Raw genomic sequence first — 20,086 nt, 5'->3', positions numbered from 1 at the left:
AAAGAACACATTATTTAGCTTTTTTGCTGACACCCCAGATAGAAAGTTGCATGAGCAGTGTAAGTGCATGGGGTCTAGGAGTTTTCCTCTAACTTTGCTATCCAACCACAACATAATCAGCATCTAAGTCTACGTGTGTCGTTCAGAAAAGTACTAAAGTCCCTTTGCAGAATTGCAAAATAAGCTAGGTGTAAATATGTAATTGCCAGAGCTTATTCTGAGATCTGAAATATTAGGGAGCAATATGGATTGCATTAAAATCCTGGCTGTTAGGGGTATCGGTTACACTGAAGACATGCAGAAAAATGTGCATTGTCTGCGAATCTGGCGGAGATGGAGTGGGTGAGATGAGGGGGGAGATAGAAGCAGGAGAGGGTGAGGAAATGGAGAGGAAGAGACAGAGAGGAAGAGGAGAGGAAGATGAAAATCTCTTAATGTCTTTCTGAGAACATAGACACATTATTTAAATCTCCATCACTTTTTAATGTAAATCTGATCAGGCTCTGTGCTGGACGAAAGAAGGGAACAGCGAAGCAGAGGTAGAAAAGGACACACACACACACACACACACACACACACACACACACACACACACACACACACACACACACACACACACACACACACACACACACACACACACACACACTGATTGACACAATTTCAATGTATCCGTTCTAGAACACAAATGCAGCCAAAACACATGTGTGTGTGTCGGTATATATGGGTGCATGTGTAAGTTTGTATGTGTGTGTTTGTGTGCAATCTGATATCTGCCTCAGGCCCCATGGCCCTGGTCTGTCTGCATCCGAAAAGCAAACTCTGCAATTATGATGACCGCCCTGTCCTTTTCATTTCCCATCTCTGCCTCTCCCTCTGTGTCGTGGGCTCTCACACACTCGTTCCATCTCTTTGTCTCTCTTTTTGTCTCTCTTTAACCTCTTTTTCTCTCCTGTAAGGTAATACAATTCTCAATAGTAAGAGAATACCAGGATGAATACACATACAAGCTAGGATATAAAGTTCTCTTTGCACCGATAACTCAAAAATAATTATCATGATTTTTACTTAATTTTGTACATACAGCCTGTTTTTGTTTTTGTAAAACATAATTCTAGTGTCATATTTATAATAGTAATTTTATAATCATGTTTTCATTTTATATTATACAAAATAAAAATGTAAATTTGAACTGAGGGCTCAAAACATATTATATGCAGTGGGGAATATATTTACTAATTTATTACATTATACTTTATTTAGGCATTTCAATTTGATTCTACTTTACTACATGTATTTGACAAATACAGTGAATAGTTACATGGGAGATTAGAAATGTAACAAGAATGAGGCATATACAAAAATGTGTCACTGTACAGTAAATACAAATACAAAGCATGATATTAAGAAGGAGAAATTGCGTAATTTTTAAACAAATATATTTAAAAAAAATTGCGCTATTCATAATAATTTAATATAAAATGTTACACTTCTGTTTTTTTCTCCAAAAGGAGTACTTGTAAGAAACTTTAAAAAAAAACAAACACTACCCTATTACTAGGAATATGATCAGAGTCTGGCAATGAAGTAAGGAAGTACTTGGGCGAACCTCTCTCTCACGTTTAGTCCAATTTGGGGAAATGATGACTTCATTCCAGGCAGAGCTGATAATGGGTTTAAGATTTGGTCAGATAAGGGGGTACAGAAAATTCAAGATCTATATAGGCTCAATGATGATAATCTGATGTCGTTTGAGGAGCTTGCAATTAAGCACAACATTTCACGGAATTTTTAAAAAAAATGTCTTACAAATCAGAAGCTATATTGGAGCAAACCAAAAACAATTATTAACTAGGACCTCCATACTCACCACTAGAGAACATAATGTTAAAGGACTGTAGGTGGGGAAAAACTAATTTCTGCACTTTATAACTTGCTTATATCTGGCTGCCCTGAGTCATCCGAAGCTAAACTTAGGAATTGGAGGGAAGATTTGCAGGAAGACATTTCGATTGATGAGTGGGAAGGTGCCTGTAAGAAAGCTCAATCACAAACAGCGAATACCCGTCTTAAGCTCTTACAATATAACTGGCTGATGCGTACATATATTACCCCAGAAAAGCTAAACAAATTCAATGGTAATATCCCGGACTTATGTTTTAAATGTGGACAATCTAAGGGAACATTCTTTCATTGTGTTTGGGAGTGTACCAAGATAAAAACGTTTTGGGAAGAGGTCAAATGTATGATAGAAGAGATGTTATCATTGCAGTTACTCATGGAGCCCAAGTTTTTTTTTGTTAGGGTGTTACCCAAAAGAACACAACATAAGGAAGAGAGAACAATCTTTTAAAATGTATGTCTGCTGCAGGCAAAACGCATGATAGCACTTTCATGGAAAAATGTCCAAGTATTGGTAAATGGCTAAAAGAACTGTCTGCATGTGTCTCATTGAGAAATAACCTATTCAATTAAAGGAAAACAAGAACTATTTAAAAAAAGTATGGGGCCCTTTCCTTAACTATCTGGAACATGCGGATCTAGAGAGTACTCTGGGTCAGCAAATTGGAGATGATTAATGTTCCTCTGCTGGGAGAAGGATAAAAGCCTTTACTATCTGCCTTCATGTTTGTATATTTCCTTACTTAGCCTACCCACGTGTTTGTGAAGTTAATTTTATTTATTTATTTTATGTATGTGACTTGTAATGTACTTTAATTTGCTATGTCTTGTGGATGTTTGTGTACTGTCTTATATATTGTCTATGTATGCTTAAATAATAAAGAAAGTGTTTAAGAAAAAAAGGAGTACTTGTATTTAATTTAAAACACACATTTTGCTCATTCTTACCAGTACATTTTCTTGGTACATTTTTCCAAGTCACAATTGAAAAATATTATGATGTGGTAATATTAGCTCGACTGGTTACCTGTAATTATTTCCCCTTTTTTTGTCCTCCTCCTTTGTGTTTTTCTCAGCATGCTCAGTGTTTCTCTGCAGCCTCTACATGAGTCCTTGTCAGGTCTGAGTGAGTGATTAACTCATTGAAGTGCTTACTAATTAATGTGTTTCATTAATTACACTCATTAATGCAGTGTTTACCAACATGGCCTGCCATAGCCTTAGTACGTCACTGAATAGAAATGTCAGCAAGTACTTAACCGACGCCTAGCCTTTACTGTGTGTGTGTGTGTGTGTGTGAGAGATTGAGATTGAGAGAGGTGCCTCTGATGTCCGTGTTAAGAGTATCAGCCTCATTCACCATGTTTCTCATCTGGAAAATCATCCCATGTCCTTCCTTCACCTTTCCCATATCTGCCCCTGCGATTGCTTGATTTGTAACTTGATTTCAGGAAAGGGAAAACCTGTAGATTATCCAGCTTTCATTAGGGGGGAAAAACCCAGTCCGTTTCAAGGAAAGAAGAAATCAATTTAATACAGACTTAACTGGAGGAAATTGCATATTCTGCCTGTACTGTATGTGCTGAACAGGCACTTTCTCTTCCTCACCAGAGACCTGCCTCCCTATTAATTGCAGTGTGTGTGCATGCCAGTGAGTAAGTGGATGTGTGTGTGCGCGTGCATTTGTTTGTTTGTGTGCATTCATTTGAGTGTTTGAATGCATGTTTCCCGAGTGTGTATTCAGTCTCTGTCTGTGTGTGGAGGTCAATGCTCAGACCTGGTAGGGCACACAGCCAGATGTGTCTGTTTCTTTATTTGCGGCGTACATGTGCGTTCATGGCACGTGGTGTGTCCATACTTCTTTGTTGGTGTATGCCGCCTGCATAAGCACAAGTGCATGTGACTTAGCCAGGTGGAGAGGAGATTGGTTGGTATTTATGAACAAACGTCATAATTGTGACAGGATGATATACGAGCAGAACCATCCCACAGTTTCCCCCCCTCCTTCCCTTTTCTCTTTTTCTTTCGCTAAAAATATATATCTATGATAAAATACGGTCTTAAAAGCTGATGACCAATTTAGTGTGGCGTGTTGCGGACAAGGTCACAGAGATCTGAGTTCCTGTGTTCCTCCCTCGGAGGCCTGTTCTAATCTACAGAGCAAGAAGAGGGGCTCAAAGTCATTTCTCTAATTGCTTTTATAAGGTGCCCTTTTCACATGGCGTCTTTCCTGCTCATTCACTTTCACCGCCATTACAACACCTTACCTCCGCACCTGCTGGTTTAAATACAGCCATGTAATATTGCTGACGCCTCATATTGATATCAGCTATTTGTAGGGAGCAATAGTAACCATATCAACCTATAGAAGTAGTACACTCTTCTGTCTTCCCCTTCTCTTTGACCATCCTTCTCCATGCCTGAGGAGTTAACCTGGGCTGGCTGCAGGCTAAGTGTTTTGTATATATGGGGGTACTTTTGATTTCTTAAGTGTTGTCCCTGCATTGGTGATCTATAAGGGGAGCTGAGGTGGGGAAGGGGCAGCACGAGGTGACTGAAGATGGAAACAGGGGTTAAAGTGGGAGAAGGAAGGCAGAGAAGGATATGGGGAGAGGGGGATGAGATTGAGCCTAGTGCATTAAGACAGTGTATTATTTGGCAGTTCCACTTCCCTGCGTCCATTAGGGGTGGCTGCTATGCTATTAAAGGGGTCAACGAAGTGTGTGTACCTGTGTGTGCGTGTGTGAGTACGCCTACATTGTGTTGTTTTAAGAGTTAGTAGAGTGGTCCACTGTCTTATTGAACAGGATGGGGCTCCCCAGCTCTAATACCCTCTTCATTTTATTGGATTGGATGGCCCCAGTTATAATTGTATTAGGGATCTTCCCTCTCCGTCCATCCACTCTGTCTCCACTGCTGAAGTGACCACATGTCATCCCCCAACACACGTGGAAAACACCAGGAGAGCCGAGGGGGACCTCTGCAGAGGCCAACTTCTCTCACACAACTCTTTCCTCTCCACCCTCGCTGCTTGTTTCCTCCTTCCTTCTTCCCCTCCTCCTGATGAAAGTCACAAAGGTCATTGTCATGTGACAGACAGCTGTTCTCTTGGGTTGAGCGGGTGGAAGGCAGCGGCAGGAGCGGAGAGATCTAATGGCCATGCTACAATCATGGTGACCTTGCCACTTTCTGTCCTGTACACAATGCTCTTTTTGTGGGTGCCCGGTTATGAAGATGGACACACAGTCGCCTTAGTTTTTAGTTTTCATTTACGCGTGTGTTTCATTCATAATTAGCCTTTTGTGTTCAGATGGAGCGATAGGTTGTGTGTAGCTGGGGGGGCAGTAAGCTCTTGTCACCCCGAGCCGGGCTCTGTGCTGTTGCACACTCAGCGATTACTCCAGAGTTAACCAGAGAGGCTTCGCTGCCTCTCACTTTTCCTTCGCCCTTGAAGAGACCAGGAGTTGTCAGGGTCCTCATAAAAACCCTGAACGATTGCGCCCGTGCGTTCTTCCTCTCTTTTCTACCCTTTTTTCCTCTTCTCCTTCCAAAACCTGGCCATCTGTCTAATTGTTCACCTCCATCGCTTTAATGCTTTTTACATGCTTTTTCCCCCCCTCTTTCCAGGCAATAAACTTTATTTTCTTCGCAAGACTTCAATCTGCAGGGGAGGGTAGATGGGCAGGCTGCTCACCTTCTCCCTGCTGGATTTGCTCCAGTGGCCCCCCTTCAACCCCCCTCTATCCTCCCTCTGGTCTCCCATTACTCCATCCCTTCTTCCCTTTTCCCCCCCTGTCTCTATAGAAGTGGATATGTGTTCGTCAAGCTGACACCTGCTCTCATCTTCTCTGCTGGTCATACACTCATGGAGGGCTTCCCTGTTGAGGAGGCCTTACACTGACCTCTTAATTACCTCACTGCTGCCTGCTCTGACCTTGTTTCGAAGTAATGAGTAGTATTTCTTTCTGTAAAACTCAATTATCCATTTCATGAAAACAATTTTTTTTTATACACATAAAGTTTTCTAAATATATAGTACGTCTTGCTCCTACACGTGTTGAATACTTGGTGGAAAAAGATTACTTTCACAGCCTACACACCGTTCACTTTACCTGCATTTCTGTGTATGTGTACTGTGTAAAAGTGGGAGTGTGAGTGCTGCACATACAAGTCATTAAATGAGACAGTTGTCTCCTCTCACCTGTGATTACTGCTGTGTGCAGATCATATAAGCAGGTACCCTATAATCATATCTATAATAGCCATAATCAGCCCTTTAATGCTTTGTAATAGCATCCATATAATGGTATAGAGTAGCATCAAGAGAATAATTCAGGCATAGATAATGGTGTGATAGCGTGGTTTTACCCTTGAGTCACAACACTGCATTTGTTGTGTGTGTGTATGTGTGTGTGTGTGTGTGTGTGCCTGTGTATGCATGTATAAATACGCCCTGGAGCAGTTACGGTGTCCTGTAAAATGCCTGAAGAATCACATTTCCATCAGAAGGCGCTCTTAACCCTTTCTTGTTTCTTTGTGCTCACTGCTCCATGGAGTGTCCTTGCTGTGAGTGTCATGTACGCTTAACTCTGCGGAGACAGACAGGCAGAGGAGAGACATTCACATATGACACACACAGACTGGAGATCTGATCGGGGGGAGGCTGATAGGGGGGAGGCTGATAGGGGGGAGGCTGATAGGGGGGAGGCTGATAGGGGGAGGCTGATAGGGGCCCAGCAGCAGCCGTGGTGGTGGCGGCGGATGGAGAGCGTAACGCTGAACGCTGCTCCGGGGGTAATGTGAGCTGACTGCGTTCCTCAGGGATTATGGGCAGGACGAAGGGGAGAGGCAGCATCAGGAATACCTGGTGCTGCTGAACCCAGAGCCCAGCTGGGAGTCCTGGGAGCCATATCTCAATCCTTTCCCCTCTCCTGCATGAGGGATGAGTCTAATGGGCCGTTATTTTAAACGGAACACGCTCCACTTCGGTTCACGCTGCACGCATCTGCACATCACATCCCACGTGAGCTCACATGTTGTAGGGAGATTGAACCAGGTTTGTCTGTTGAGAGGGCCTGCACTGATTAAGATGTAGAGAAGGGGGAGAAAGTCTAAGTTCACATGCTTTATCCAAAACAAAAAAGGCTGTACACTCTTATTTAAAAGATATGCTCCTTGAGGCCTTGGCCCCGCAGCAGAGACGCTACAGTGGGATGGAGAGCATGATGAATATTTAGTCCGTCTTCCTCAGTGTGTAAATGCAGCTATGCAGCTTCACTTCTTAAGTCATTTATCTTTCTTTTCTCAGCTCCTATCCTCAGCCTGTCTCCTAACATATGGTGTGCAAAGATGTGCCACACACACGCACACGCACACACACACACACGCACACGCACACGCACACACACACAGGATTGTGACCACGTGTCAGCATTCTTACACATTTTATTTTTACTAGGCTGAAAAAAAGTTGTCAAGTCAATTTTATTTATCTATCCCAAATTAGAGATGACAATTCAGCAAATTGTCCGGAAATGGCTTTATATCAGTACACAGCATCCTTTATCCTTACAGCCTTGTTTGAGATTATAAAAGTCTTCCCTAAAACAACTTTTAATAATGAAAATAAGGAAGGGATCTCAAGAGGAGAAAACAAATGTTTGATTAACATTTTAGTGATTTGACACCTTTTTATCACTTTAACCTGGAATTGTGTTTGTTGGTCTGTTCCTTTTTCGCCAAATGTTGGTTATGAAGACAAATGATGCTGACAGTTTGATTTTGTAAAACAACCTTGAGATAATGGTTATGACAATGTTGATTTTTGATGCTGCTGTTTTAAAAAAAATCATATCTTTGTGTTTCCTGTCTCTACAGCACAAAGCAAGGGTGGAAGCCATGATGTGCGACCTGGCCTCGCTCCGCAGTGTCAGGGAGTTTGCTGATTCTTACAAGGCCAAGAAACTGTGAGTATTAGCCATAGTATATTTTGTCTCTCTGATATTTTAATACATTTGGGAAAGAGGAGTAAAAAGTATATTCTATCCGACCTTATCTTGCAATCTCCTTTCTATGATTGCTCAATAACTTCTTTAATTTATGAATCTGCTCTTAAAAGTTGCTCTATGCAATGTTACAGTTGTGTGGTCGGGCTAAAGGAAGGATTACAGCTTCCCTCCAAACTCCAAGGTAGCTGTTTTAAATTGAAGCTCACACGTTTAAAAAAACCTTTTGGATCCGTTTGGATCTAAAAACGGATCCAAAAAAGGTCTAGCAGCACGTCCAACTAATAAATCATCACATTGTCTTTCAATCATTCATAGCTCACTTTAAGTAGCCTTCAGTACCATGTAAACTTTAAAACTGATTTCATTCTACTTAGACAAAGGAAAGAAAAAACATAGGAATAAAGAAACAAATAAGTAAAAATAGTGAGGACTTAACAGAGTCTCTCATTCACTTAATGTCCCACCGTTACTTCCCACATACACCATACTTAAAGGACGTCCAAACTGTTACTGATGGACACCATATGGACAAGGCCCCAGGAGTAAATGTGTCTATTTATGTCCGCTTGCTTGACATTGGTCGAAACAGACGACCAGACTTGATGACTCTTATTTTGTGTTGGTCAGCTTTTACCGTATGTGTCTTGCGTCCCGTGCTCGGTCGCCACAGTTGCTATTTTGGGGTCATGTATTCTGTCATCCATACTGCTCATCCACCGGCAGGTGTGTATGCAGGGGATTGTGTGTGTTTGTGTGGGTGTTAGTGTCAGGGGAGCCCCTTGGGGAGAGGCAGGGCAGTCATTGCCCGTAGCAGCCCTGGGGCAGGGTATGGCCATCCAGGACACGTGTCTTGGGTCACAGCCAAACCTTACCGTGGCTTCCCTCACCCTGTGTCCTATTGTCCCCTCCAATAACGTACATGTATCCATCCCATCCACACTGCAGTACATTAACCCCCTTTTATGTCTACTTCCTTCAGAAACCCCTCTCCTTGTTCAGTTTTTTGCATATCCCTTTTTGCAATTTGTTTATCTCCCTCTCTCTTACACATGTTGTTTCTCCGTCTCTCTCTGTCTGTGTCGCTCTCTCTCTCTACCTCAGTATTTTGGCAAGGTTGTATTTCTTCATTAGCTGTGCTGTTGGGGGGGGAGTGGGGGTGTCCCCAGGGGACGTCAGAGTACATTAATTCTCATCAGAAGGCGAACAGAGCAGAGTGGAGGCTGGGAGCTCTGAGCTGTGAATGGCACTGGGCAGCTGTCTGAGTCTACCACCACTCTATTACTGCACGTATGTCTTCAGGCATAACACACACAGGAGCGTGCACACACAACATGCGTGTATATGTGCATACATGCACAGACACACACTCAGACAATTCTGTGAGCAGATGCACATACATACTGTTTTGTAAACACAGAGAGACAAACACACTAAAACACCCTCACAATAATGCTCCTGCAGCGTGTCAATGACATGTGAAATGTAATCAGAGTCTTTTTCTTTTCCTTCTCTCGTTTCTCACTCCCTTGCTTTTAAGTGCTTTAGTCAGTGGCTTTCACGCTGCTTTGTGTTCCATTGACCCCGATTCTGTTTTAATTGCCTGTCCTTTGAAATGAAATTACCTGGATATTGATATTGTTGAATGCAGTGCAATTTCATTGGGATGTAATTGATGGAGGACAGCGTTGACAGAATGCCCCTAATACAATTTCTACTGAACGGTCCGTAATTAACACATGCAATTTGTTTTCACCTGTGATTTCTTAAACTGCATTTATCCTGTACTAATTTCAAACATATTATGTGTAATAGGTGGTCTTTATAAACACATGCAAGCCACTTCACATCAGTCTAGCACTCTCTGCATTGTAGTGACCAAAAAGCTGTCGAATATGTGTATGTCTCTTTACATTTCACAGGTATACACTTCTGGTGTGAGTGTGAATATGGATCAGGATGAGTGGTGTACGCATGTCCGTATGTTTGTTGCCCGTGCCAGTTTTCCTGTTGCCAATAAGTGCAGTGTTAATGACCAGCAGTCTGAGCCCAGCTCACACAGGCAATCTCTTCCTGCTGGCCCACATTATCATAGAGGTCAGGGGTCATACCCAGGGGGGTTATTTAAAGTAAATATATAAACTGATGTCTCCCTGTTTGGTAGTTAACACCCTCGTTTGACCAGCGCTGAGATTGCACAGTGCACACAGTGTTGTGTGAGGTCTTAATGTGGAGAGAGGGACTGTGGTGCGCGGCAATAGGCCTATTAAAGACATTCATTAGACCTGCGCTTATGAGAGAGGGACTAACTGGTGGGCAGTTGAATTAACAGGCCTTTTACAATACCAGCAGACTCACCTGAGGCTCATCTGAGCTGCGTGGGGGAAATCGCTTTACTGGCCAGAGAAAAGTTGGTTATTAGAGTTTTTGATCTCAAATGTACGATACCCTTTGTGTGACATACTGATTTTATTTTATTAGGGTAATGTCACAAAAAAAAGGACACAAATCAGATTTAAATTTTAAGAGGTCTTTCTGACATATTGATCCATTTTAAACAGCTTCAGTGAAAAGGTTCAAAAGTTAGGTCAAGAGTTCAGGCGTGGTGTTATTGTGCAGCTTTGAGCCAGCACATTGAGCCAAGAGTTTTACTTTGTATAGCGCAATGTTACTGTACTTCACACTCTATTAGACAGGGGAACACTGGGCCAAAAACAACCAACTTGTTTTGTTTTTTCTTTCAGAGCAGAACTTCACATCACAGCTAACTGTATTACTCGTCTATCTTGTTTTATCAGGTATAAGCGCAGGTCATAAAGGTAATTTATTTACACGTATTGTCTACTAAGTTAAGTTAAACATCCTTTCCTCTTTTGTGTTTTTGGGAGGAAATGTGAAAACCTTGCTGCTGCTTTGTGCTCTGATGATAATTTGCTGAGGTCGGCATTCTTCAAGTTGACTTGAGACTAGGTTTGTGCTCTTTAATGAACCTTGTGTGTTCGAAGGCCTGAAGGTGATCGTACAGTACACTCCTATGTAATAGCATGGGATGGCTCATTATAGCAAGGCATAACAATTCACACATTAATTTTCCAGCATCCAGTTTTTAATTAATCCAGTAGGCAGTCTTAAACACAGGGTACACAAATTGCCTTCGGCCTCATAATTAATTCTAATGGAAGAAATTAAAAATTGGTGGGGTGTGTTTGGATTGTTCGGCTGTGTTACTGTGGTTTCAAGCTCGCTGGAGCGACGCTGTCACCGACAAGGATCTCTCACTGCCCTGACCAATCCAGCAATCTCTATTCGCTGGCACGCGAGCAGGGAGTGTTTCTCACTCGCCCACACGATGTCTGCAAGAATGGAAATGTGTTGCGTGCTGTTCTAAAGCACATGCTTTCTTTTATTGGTCCCTGATATAAGTGAGTGGTTTTTTACATCATGACTTGTATTTCCTTTAATCTGCTCTCTTCTGCTCAGCCTTTTTGAGTCGATGTGTTGGTGGGTTTTGTTACTCAGAGTACTTACACAGAGCCGGTATCAACATCCATTACTTTCACCAGCCTCGTGTGTTGAAACAGTTTGAGATTGCTTCTCAATGTGTTGTTGCTGTTGGACTGCAGCCAGCTGTATTCAGTATCTACAGTACCTGTCGGGCCATGGGGAGTTTCACTGGAAACCTCTGTATCATATCAGCATTACTGATGCTCTGTCTCTGTAGACCTCTTAAGTCTACCACACTGGAACAAGACACCCCGTTTCCTTTCTCTGCCTTGACTTCTTACTATTTCATTTTTTTTTTAATTCTTATCCCTGTCTCTCCTTACCTCTTCTTTGGCCTAAAATGGTATGGAAATCCCCCTTTTATGCTGCTGTGTCTTCTTTGTTTTCACCTATGATCAATAAACAATAAAATATGTTTTACCTTCTGCTTTCTTCCCTCCCTAGGCCCCTTCACATTCTGGTGTGTAATGCAGGCGTGTGCACTCAGCCCTGGAGCCTCACGGAGGACGGCCTGGAGTCCACCTTCCAGAGCTGCCATCTAGGCCACTTCCTGCTCGTCCAGTGCCTACAGGAAGTGCTGCGTCGCTCTGCCCCCGCTCGTGTTGTGGTGGTATCTTCTGAGTCCCACAGGTAAAGTGTGCATTTGTATGAGACACACCTGCTCTCTATTAAATAATTTCTCAAAAGAGCTACTAGAGGTAGAACTAATTATATAATAACTTATGCGCTCATGAGCTGCTTTTATGCAACATGTTTGAAAAGAAAAAAATTACCTAATCCGTGTTACACATTGTATTTTATTGCCTCAAAATGACCTCAAATGACCTCCTTACGTTTTGAGTAAATCTCGTTTTCCCCTTCCCAAAGTAGCTCGTCTTGCCTTATTTATGTCTCTGGGTTTGGAGGTATAAGGATCTACTGGAAACCAGACAGACATTAACTAAACAACCACTCCTTTGAGGGACTCTTGCACAATGAAATGCTTCTGAAGCAATTGTGTAAATTCTAGGGATGTAACGATACCAAAAACTCACGGTACGATAATATCGCGATAAGAAGTGCAAGACACTACAGCATTTCACAAAACACCACAGCATTTCAGAAAACACCACAGCATTTCACATTGGACGGAAAGGGTATTCCTTTAGTGATGTTTGTGATTGGACAGAGCCAGCCAGAGAAGCACTGCTGTGATTGGTTGTTTTTGCTGCCAGTCAAGAAATGACGCTTCGTGATTGGTCAACACCCGACAGCGAAATATGTCCCAACACATCAGCCGTTAGCTGTTAGCACACACTCAGAGCTCACAGCTCCTCATATCTGTTCAGAAACTGGACAAAAGTTAAACAAGTACAAACCACAGACTGTCTGTGTCATGGCGAATACAGTCGCTGCTTTATTTATGTCTGTATGACGTTGTTGTGAGTGTGGACGGAGCAGCTACAGGTTAGTTTAGCCTGATGGATCCGATTCCATTCAGAAAACACGCATTTTAAAAGCTTTTCGCCTGCCGTCTTATCTGCAGACTTGTCAAAGCGTTAATTCATGGTTTTTACTAACCGTTATCAGTATGTAGTTACTTCGGCATCACTTTGAAACGTGTATTACAATTAAATCACGGTCAAATATGTTCATTTTGTTGTAGTTGGTATCTCCCATAGGATTTACATGGAGATACGCCCCGCCCCCTCTCAGCGCCTCTTGTTTGAATGACTGGAGCAAACACAGCTGACAGCCGCGGTGAAACTCGAGCGATTAGAGCGATGCGAATATTGGGTGGTCTACCATAGTATTTACATGGAGATAAGCCCCTTAAAAACCATGAATTAATAAAGCATCATGTCATTCAAACAAGACGCTGGAGAGGGGGCGGAACGTATCTCCATGTAAATCCTATCGGAATCGGATCGATCAGGCTAAACCAGTGGTTCTCAAACTTTTTCTGTCATGCCCCCCCCTTTGGAGAAAAAAAAAAGTCGGGCCCCCCCAACACAAATAGTCAGGCTCCGTGGCGGCGCCAGAGATTTATTTTGGGGGTGCTGTGGGGTAGCTTGACGTTTCATAGAGGGTGCTCAAACATTTAGGGTTTCCCATTAATGTACCTGTCGATACAGTGGAATTTTCTACTGCAACAATCCCCACGCATATACACAGTGTACCCACAACTGTTACAATGAAGGCTCGATAATCAGCTCACGGCATATAGGTGTAAGCAGGGGTAAAGTGCTATTTTTATAGGTGGTGTGTGGACCTCACATAGGGGGGTCCGGGGGCAAGCTCCCCCGGGAAGATTTTTAAATATTGATGTTAAAAGCATCAATCTGGTGCACTTTGAGAGCAAAATGAAGAGATCTATGGATACATCTCTCAACATCCATTTGAAACAGAACGGTAAACAGATTTACTTTTTCTTTATGGATATTTTACAAATCACCCTTTTAAACTGTATTCTTGTTTTACTGTCATATAGTATTTCATACCTGTTTTTAATTTATTCTCTTGTTTTTTTATAACTATAATGATCATATAAATGTGTGCCTCGGAAATAATTGTTTACATTAATGGTGACCAAAACGTTTGAGACCCACTGAGATAACACTGAGAGTCCTTTAGTTCACGGAGTCTCTCAGTCTGACAGGAGAGGACTCTCCTCCACTTTGTTGTTGAAAAAAACTCCTTATATCTGTTAGCGTAGCTCGCTAGCACCAGAAGCTAACAAGAATAATCTCCGGTACCGGTGCGCTCTCTCTCGCTCGCGCACGCACACAAAATGGCTCGTTCTACACACACACAGAGCCGAGCTTTAATGAAACACAGAGACCCAGACGTAATAGTACTGTACTGCATCATATTATTTTCAATCAATACTTTTTCAAAATAAATCTTTTTTCTTTTTTTAATAACCATTTTTCCCCCTGGTCTCTTGCGCCCCCCCTGTCATGCCTCTGTCATGCCTCAAAGTGGGCTAAACTAACCTGTAGCTGCTCCGTCCACACTCACAACAACGTCATACAGACATAAATAAACCAGCGACTGTATTCACCATGACATAGACAGTCTGTGGTTTGTACATGTTGAACTTTTGTCCAGTTTCTGAACAGATATGAGGAGCTGTGAGCTCTGAGTGTGTGCTAACAGCTAACGGCTGATGTGTTGGGCCAATCACGAAGCGTCATTTCTTGACTGGCAGCAAAAACAACCAATCACAGCAGTGCTTCTATGGCTGGCTCTGTCCAATCACAAACAAGAAGTGTTCTCCCTAAGGAATACCCTTTCCGTCCAATGTGAAATGCTGTAGTGTTTTGTGAAATGCTGCGGCGTTTTGTGAAATGCTGTAGGGTTTTGTGAAATAAAATGCTGTGGTGTTTTGTGAAATGCTGTGGTGTTTTGTGAAATGCTGTGGTGTTTTGTGAAATGCTGTAGGGTTTTGTGAAATGAAATGCTGTGGTGTTTTGTGAAATGCTGTGGTGTTTTGTGAAATGCTGTAGTGTTTTGTGAAATGCTGTGGTGTTTTGTGAAATGCTGTTGTGTTTTGTGAAATGCTGTGGCGTTTTGTGAAATGCTGTGGTGTCTTGCACTTCAGGGCCACCGTAGAAAACATTATTTTATTTATTATTATATTATTATTTTTCATTAAGCTTCAATTTTTTTTATTTTTTTTACTTGAATTGTTTTTCTTTATTAAATAATAAATCTGATTTGTACAGCATTTTAGTAGGATAGTAGTATTTTGAAGTGTCAACAATATAATAATCAGACCCTGCAATAGAATAAATCAAGTTTCACTTTAGTTTTTCAAGTAACTCAACTCTAACTCACTAACTCACTCACTCAGCATCATCAAGGTTATCTTTTAGGAATATGAGCATGTCCACATTTCCAGGTAGAAGCTGGGATGTTTGCGCATTTACAATATCCCCTGCTGTGGAAAAAACTCTCTTGCTTGGTACTGATGTTGCTGGGACAGAGAGATATGCTTTGGCCATGGGTAACAGCAGTGGGTAAAACTGTGCATTGTCTCTCCACCACTTCAAAAACAATACAGTTTTTGCCAAGAAGGTGAGGCTTATTGACAGGGCGAGATATAAATATACTGTTGGTACTTGTCAATGTCTCTAGGTATGTACATGTAGCCCTGTAAATACGATGTCCTTTATTGTTATCTGTTGTTTTATGTTCATGTTGTAGCCTACTTGCTGCCATGTTGGACAGGTCTCCCTTGAAAAAGAGATTGATGATCTCAATGGGACCATCTGGTTGAATAAAGGTTTAAAATATATTTTAAAAAAACAACAAAAAAAACGCCATATCGCGATATTCAATATATCGTTACATCCCTAGTAAATTCTGATTATTGCCATCATAAATACAATTTACTTACACACTACCTAATGATTAACACATTTTTGTTTAAAAATGTTAGAAACTATTTTACCTACTTAACGCTCCAAAAAATGTGTCCTATCTAGCTACAAGGTAAATATTGTGCTTTTTCACAGAGTAAATTATATGATAACAGGTTCCATATTGTAAAATTAAACCACCTGGCTGAAAAGTTAAGGAATTTTGTTCAACGTACGCGGCACCACACTGGTTTTTCCTGAATTCCCAACGTTCACAGTTAAGCCATATTAAAGTCACCAACTTTTCATCTGCAGTCATGCAGTCATAGCTGCAGTTTTTCACTACAAACTGGTAGCTCAGACCTAATGCATATTGTCAAACATGACAGCCTCACTCACTGAAAACTCATTTCCTTCCACACGCTGTCGCTATGAATTAAACGTATCATCAACATGATGGATGGATTTATCAGCTAAAATTAACTTTGATCAAGTATCTGCTGCTTTCTCTCTGACCCCCTGACTCAGCCCCTTTCTCCCTGCTTTTCCCTCCGTCGGCCGACTATCGTTTTTCAAGTCTCTCTTTTTGTACATTCACTTTATAGGTTTCTGTTTTTCCTGTCATTCAGTAGACAGGCATGATGTCTTGCAGTGATCTGTGAGCCCTGAGCCATGTGTTTCAGAGTCAGTGAGTGTGTGTGTGCGACATTGATCCAGTCTTGAGTCAGTCAGACGACCAAGCAGAGTGATTGATCGGAGCTCGGCAGAGTGACCTGAGACAAGGAGAACATACGCAGAGTTATTCTAGCAAATCAAACAGCAGCACTATTACCGGGGCCCTCGCATGAGTTATGTTATACAGACTGCCATGCATGAGAGGACAGGAGCAGCGGAGGAGATGGTTTGACACTCAGATTCACTTTGGGTCACACTGCTATTACATGCTATAGGAAAGGAACAGGAAGACAGAGTAGCAAAAGCTTATCGAAAGAAAGTGCGTCATGATTGATGCAAGACTTTTCTTACACAGTAAGAACAGTGAGGTCATACAAGTGTTGGCAGACTGCTATTAAAACTGTGTCTACTATTTATTATATATTGCTGTAAGGCCAAGAATGATCAGTTATTCTCTTCACTTTTTCGTCCTACAGCTTCCTCTCTCTCCTTCTCTGCCTCCCCAACACATATACTCACCTTTCCTTCTCTCCTCTACACGCAGCAGTGGCTTTAACCCCTTCAAAGAGGGCTTAGTCAGGACCAGAGAGAGTCAGTTACACACTGACAGACTACAGGGAGGAGAAGAAGAAGTGCAAATATATAATATCTTATATTACATCTTCCATTCTGTGCACCTCATTCCAGACCTATATTACATCTCTTGAAGTCGCACCCTTTTTTGTTTGTGTTACTTTCCGTTTCCGCTGATTTCCCGTTTATTCACTTAGCCTCCCCTCACACGCAATGTGTGACCCCTGACCTGGCAGCATATTGTATTCCCTAAGCCCCTTGTCCACTGGTAAAGCATTGACCTATAAGGGACAGGGGTGGAAGAGATGGACGGACGGGTAATGGCTGGACGCTTTATCAGTTTCCACCACAGGGGCTTACTGTGGAATTGGCCCAACACAGTTTACTGCATCAGATCTGGTCAAACAAGGGGAGATGTTATCCTTAATGAAATTACCTCTGAGAGATCTAAGCTGCAGCTTTGGCTCTGTACTTTTATGTACAGAATATTTATTTTAGTTAACCGAAATCTATATAATCTATATTTCATTATGCTCTTTTATGTGAATTATCAGGCCGAGTAGTTCGTGGATTGCAGCGAGAATTTATATCTCCCGCATTTGAGGTGTTATAGTAATAAAGAGGCAACATCAAAGCCAACTATTAAGATCAAAGTACGTTGGAAATTATGTCTAAATCTATGGTGTCACACATGTTGGACCTTTAACCATGACTATAAGCTATTATGAAATTCAAATAAAAAACAAGTTATCTGATATTCAACAAAAAGAAAAACACATGCTTTTGAGTTTGGACCCCTTGTTCTCTATTTCTAATCAAAAAACGTACATGAAGGGACCACTGAGATGTTCAGATTTAAATAATAGAGTACCCTGATTAAAGAAGGAAATGCATTTCCTAAGTTTTAGTTGTCTGAAAACAGTAGGCCAAGCTGAAATTGAAAGAATGTTGACGTGAAAAAGGTCAGTAGCCCATTAAGTCATCCAAAGGTTGGTTCCCCCGAAACTTGAAACTCATTCTGGTAGTAAAACAACCGTTAGTTTTAACCAGGCACAACTTCAGCATAACGCGTGAACAATTTTGGGGGGAAACTGCATTAGATGCTAAAGCAATTGATTTATCAACCTCTACTTGCTAAAGTAGTTATGAAGTTGCGGCACATGAAATGAAAAGCCTGCAGATGTTGTAATTTAGCCAAGCAAGGATGTTGCGGAAGGCGACAGTAAACAAGAGGCAGCGAGCTTGTAAAATCACAACAAGGAAACCAGGTGACATTTTGATTGGTTGTTTTCTAATGACTGCATTAATATGTGGGATGTGTTCCGCCGGTTTGGAGCCTATGTCTCTCTCTCCCACACATACTCAAACTCGCACGACACACAGGGAGTGTGATTCTTGTTCCTGTGTATTGTGATGTTATTGCGTGACTGCATAATAACACAACGAGTAGTGTAATGTTTAAGAGGCCTTGTCAAACATCTGGAGTTTAACAGCTCAGTCGCAGGCAATTAAAGAACATCATGTCACGTCTTTGATTTGTATGCAGCTAGCACCACACATCTGGCGGGAGAAAGCCCACACACACACACACACACACACACACACACACACACACACACACACACACACACACACACACACACACACACACACACACACACACACACACACACACATACACACACATACCCCACACCCCACACCCCACACCCCACACCCCACACACTCTAACTCCTCTTGATCTGGACTCTGTTTCAGGTTCACAGACCTGATAGACTCCTGTGCTAAAGTGGACCTGGCCCTGCTGTCGCCCCAAAAGAAAGACTACTGGTCCATGCTGGCTTACAATCGCTCCAAACTCTGCAACATCCTCTTCAGCAACGAACTCCACCGCCGCCTCTCCCCTCACGGTGTCACATCCAACGCGGTGCATCCTGGGAACATGATGTACACCTCCATCCACAGAAGCTGGTGGCTGATGACCTTTATCTTCTCTCTGGTTAGACCCTTCACCAAGTCTATGGTAGGACACAAAATCAATTTAAAAGAAGTGTTATAACCTTGTGACTGCTAAAACTGTAACACAACCTGATCAATGGCCGCCAACTGAAAACCTTTTATAACCTACAGATGTTGGTAACTACCAGATTGGATTGGTTTACATTTGGTAACTTTAAGAGTTAATCTGTAACCTGCTCTCATTTCCTACATGGAAAGAAAGCCGGTGAATTTACCACACTATATTTTTGTTCTCGTGTCCCTTACTCAGCGTATATATTTGTCTTGGCACGTTCCAGGGAGAGAGGAGAGGAAAGGGATGGAGAGGGGTTGATCTGCTGAGTGCTGAGGGCTCAGGGAGAGAGCCTGGGTTTCACAGATAGAGAGATAGTCTGTGGTTTGTTTTCCTCTTCCTCCTGTCACTGTTTATTTAACTCTGAGAGGCGGTTCCCCTATCCTCTCACAAGGGTAGGCGATATTCCAGATCCTGTGTAGTGCGACTATTAGGTTACAGTAAATGCACTGCACAAACTAAAGTCTCTACTCCTTTGCAGTCATGTACTCCAGAGTACTAAGATAATTATCTCTGTCAAATATGTTTTTACCATCTACCCCATTCCCATCAGGAGAACCTATTACCAGATATTTTCAGATGCATTATCTGAAGTTTTAAGTCATATTAGCAGGCTTACTCAACTTTATATTTCACAGACCTGTCTGAGAGCAGAGTTACAGTAGACGTTATGTCTTCACAGGCTGAGGGGTACAAAGGACTCCAGGTGCTGTGCCAGAGAGACCTGCAGTGTTTTATCTGTGTAATTTAGAAAAATAAAACAAGATTCCCTTGGAGAATTGACACTTGAGTGTGATGGTGGTGGGAGTTAGCGTGTCCCTGTGACCCTGGGAGCTGTGTTATTGGGTTAACAGATAGGGTCTTCCTTTGGTAAACTTGTACCATGATAAGGGGCTTGGTAAACACAATTATCATTCTGTGGTGGGGAAGGAGCTAAAGGTCCCGCAGAAGATACATCTGAATAAAGTTTCAAGTATCAAATACATACAAGTTCTGTGCCTTCATTTTTAAGG

General features: G+C 42.0%; 1 protein-coding gene across 1 annotated transcript in view; it reads left to right on the top strand.

The window, feature by feature from the left end:
- Positions 1-20,086, top strand: part of wwox (WW domain containing oxidoreductase) — a 133,960-nt gene that overhangs the window by 34,920 nt on the left and 78,954 nt on the right. Inside the window, 3 exon segments of the mRNA XM_034215597.1 lie at positions 7,780-7,868; positions 11,856-12,041; positions 18,761-19,025. Of these exon segments, the coding sequence (XP_034071488.1) occupies positions 7,780-7,868; positions 11,856-12,041; positions 18,761-19,025 (540 nt within the window).

The sequence above is a fragment of the Gymnodraco acuticeps genome, unplaced genomic scaffold, assembly GCF_902827175.1.
Source record: "Gymnodraco acuticeps unplaced genomic scaffold, fGymAcu1.1, whole genome shotgun sequence".
Taxonomy (NCBI): domain Eukaryota; kingdom Metazoa; phylum Chordata; class Actinopteri; order Perciformes; family Bathydraconidae; genus Gymnodraco; species Gymnodraco acuticeps.
This window is presented reverse-complemented; position numbering and strand designations above follow the sequence as displayed.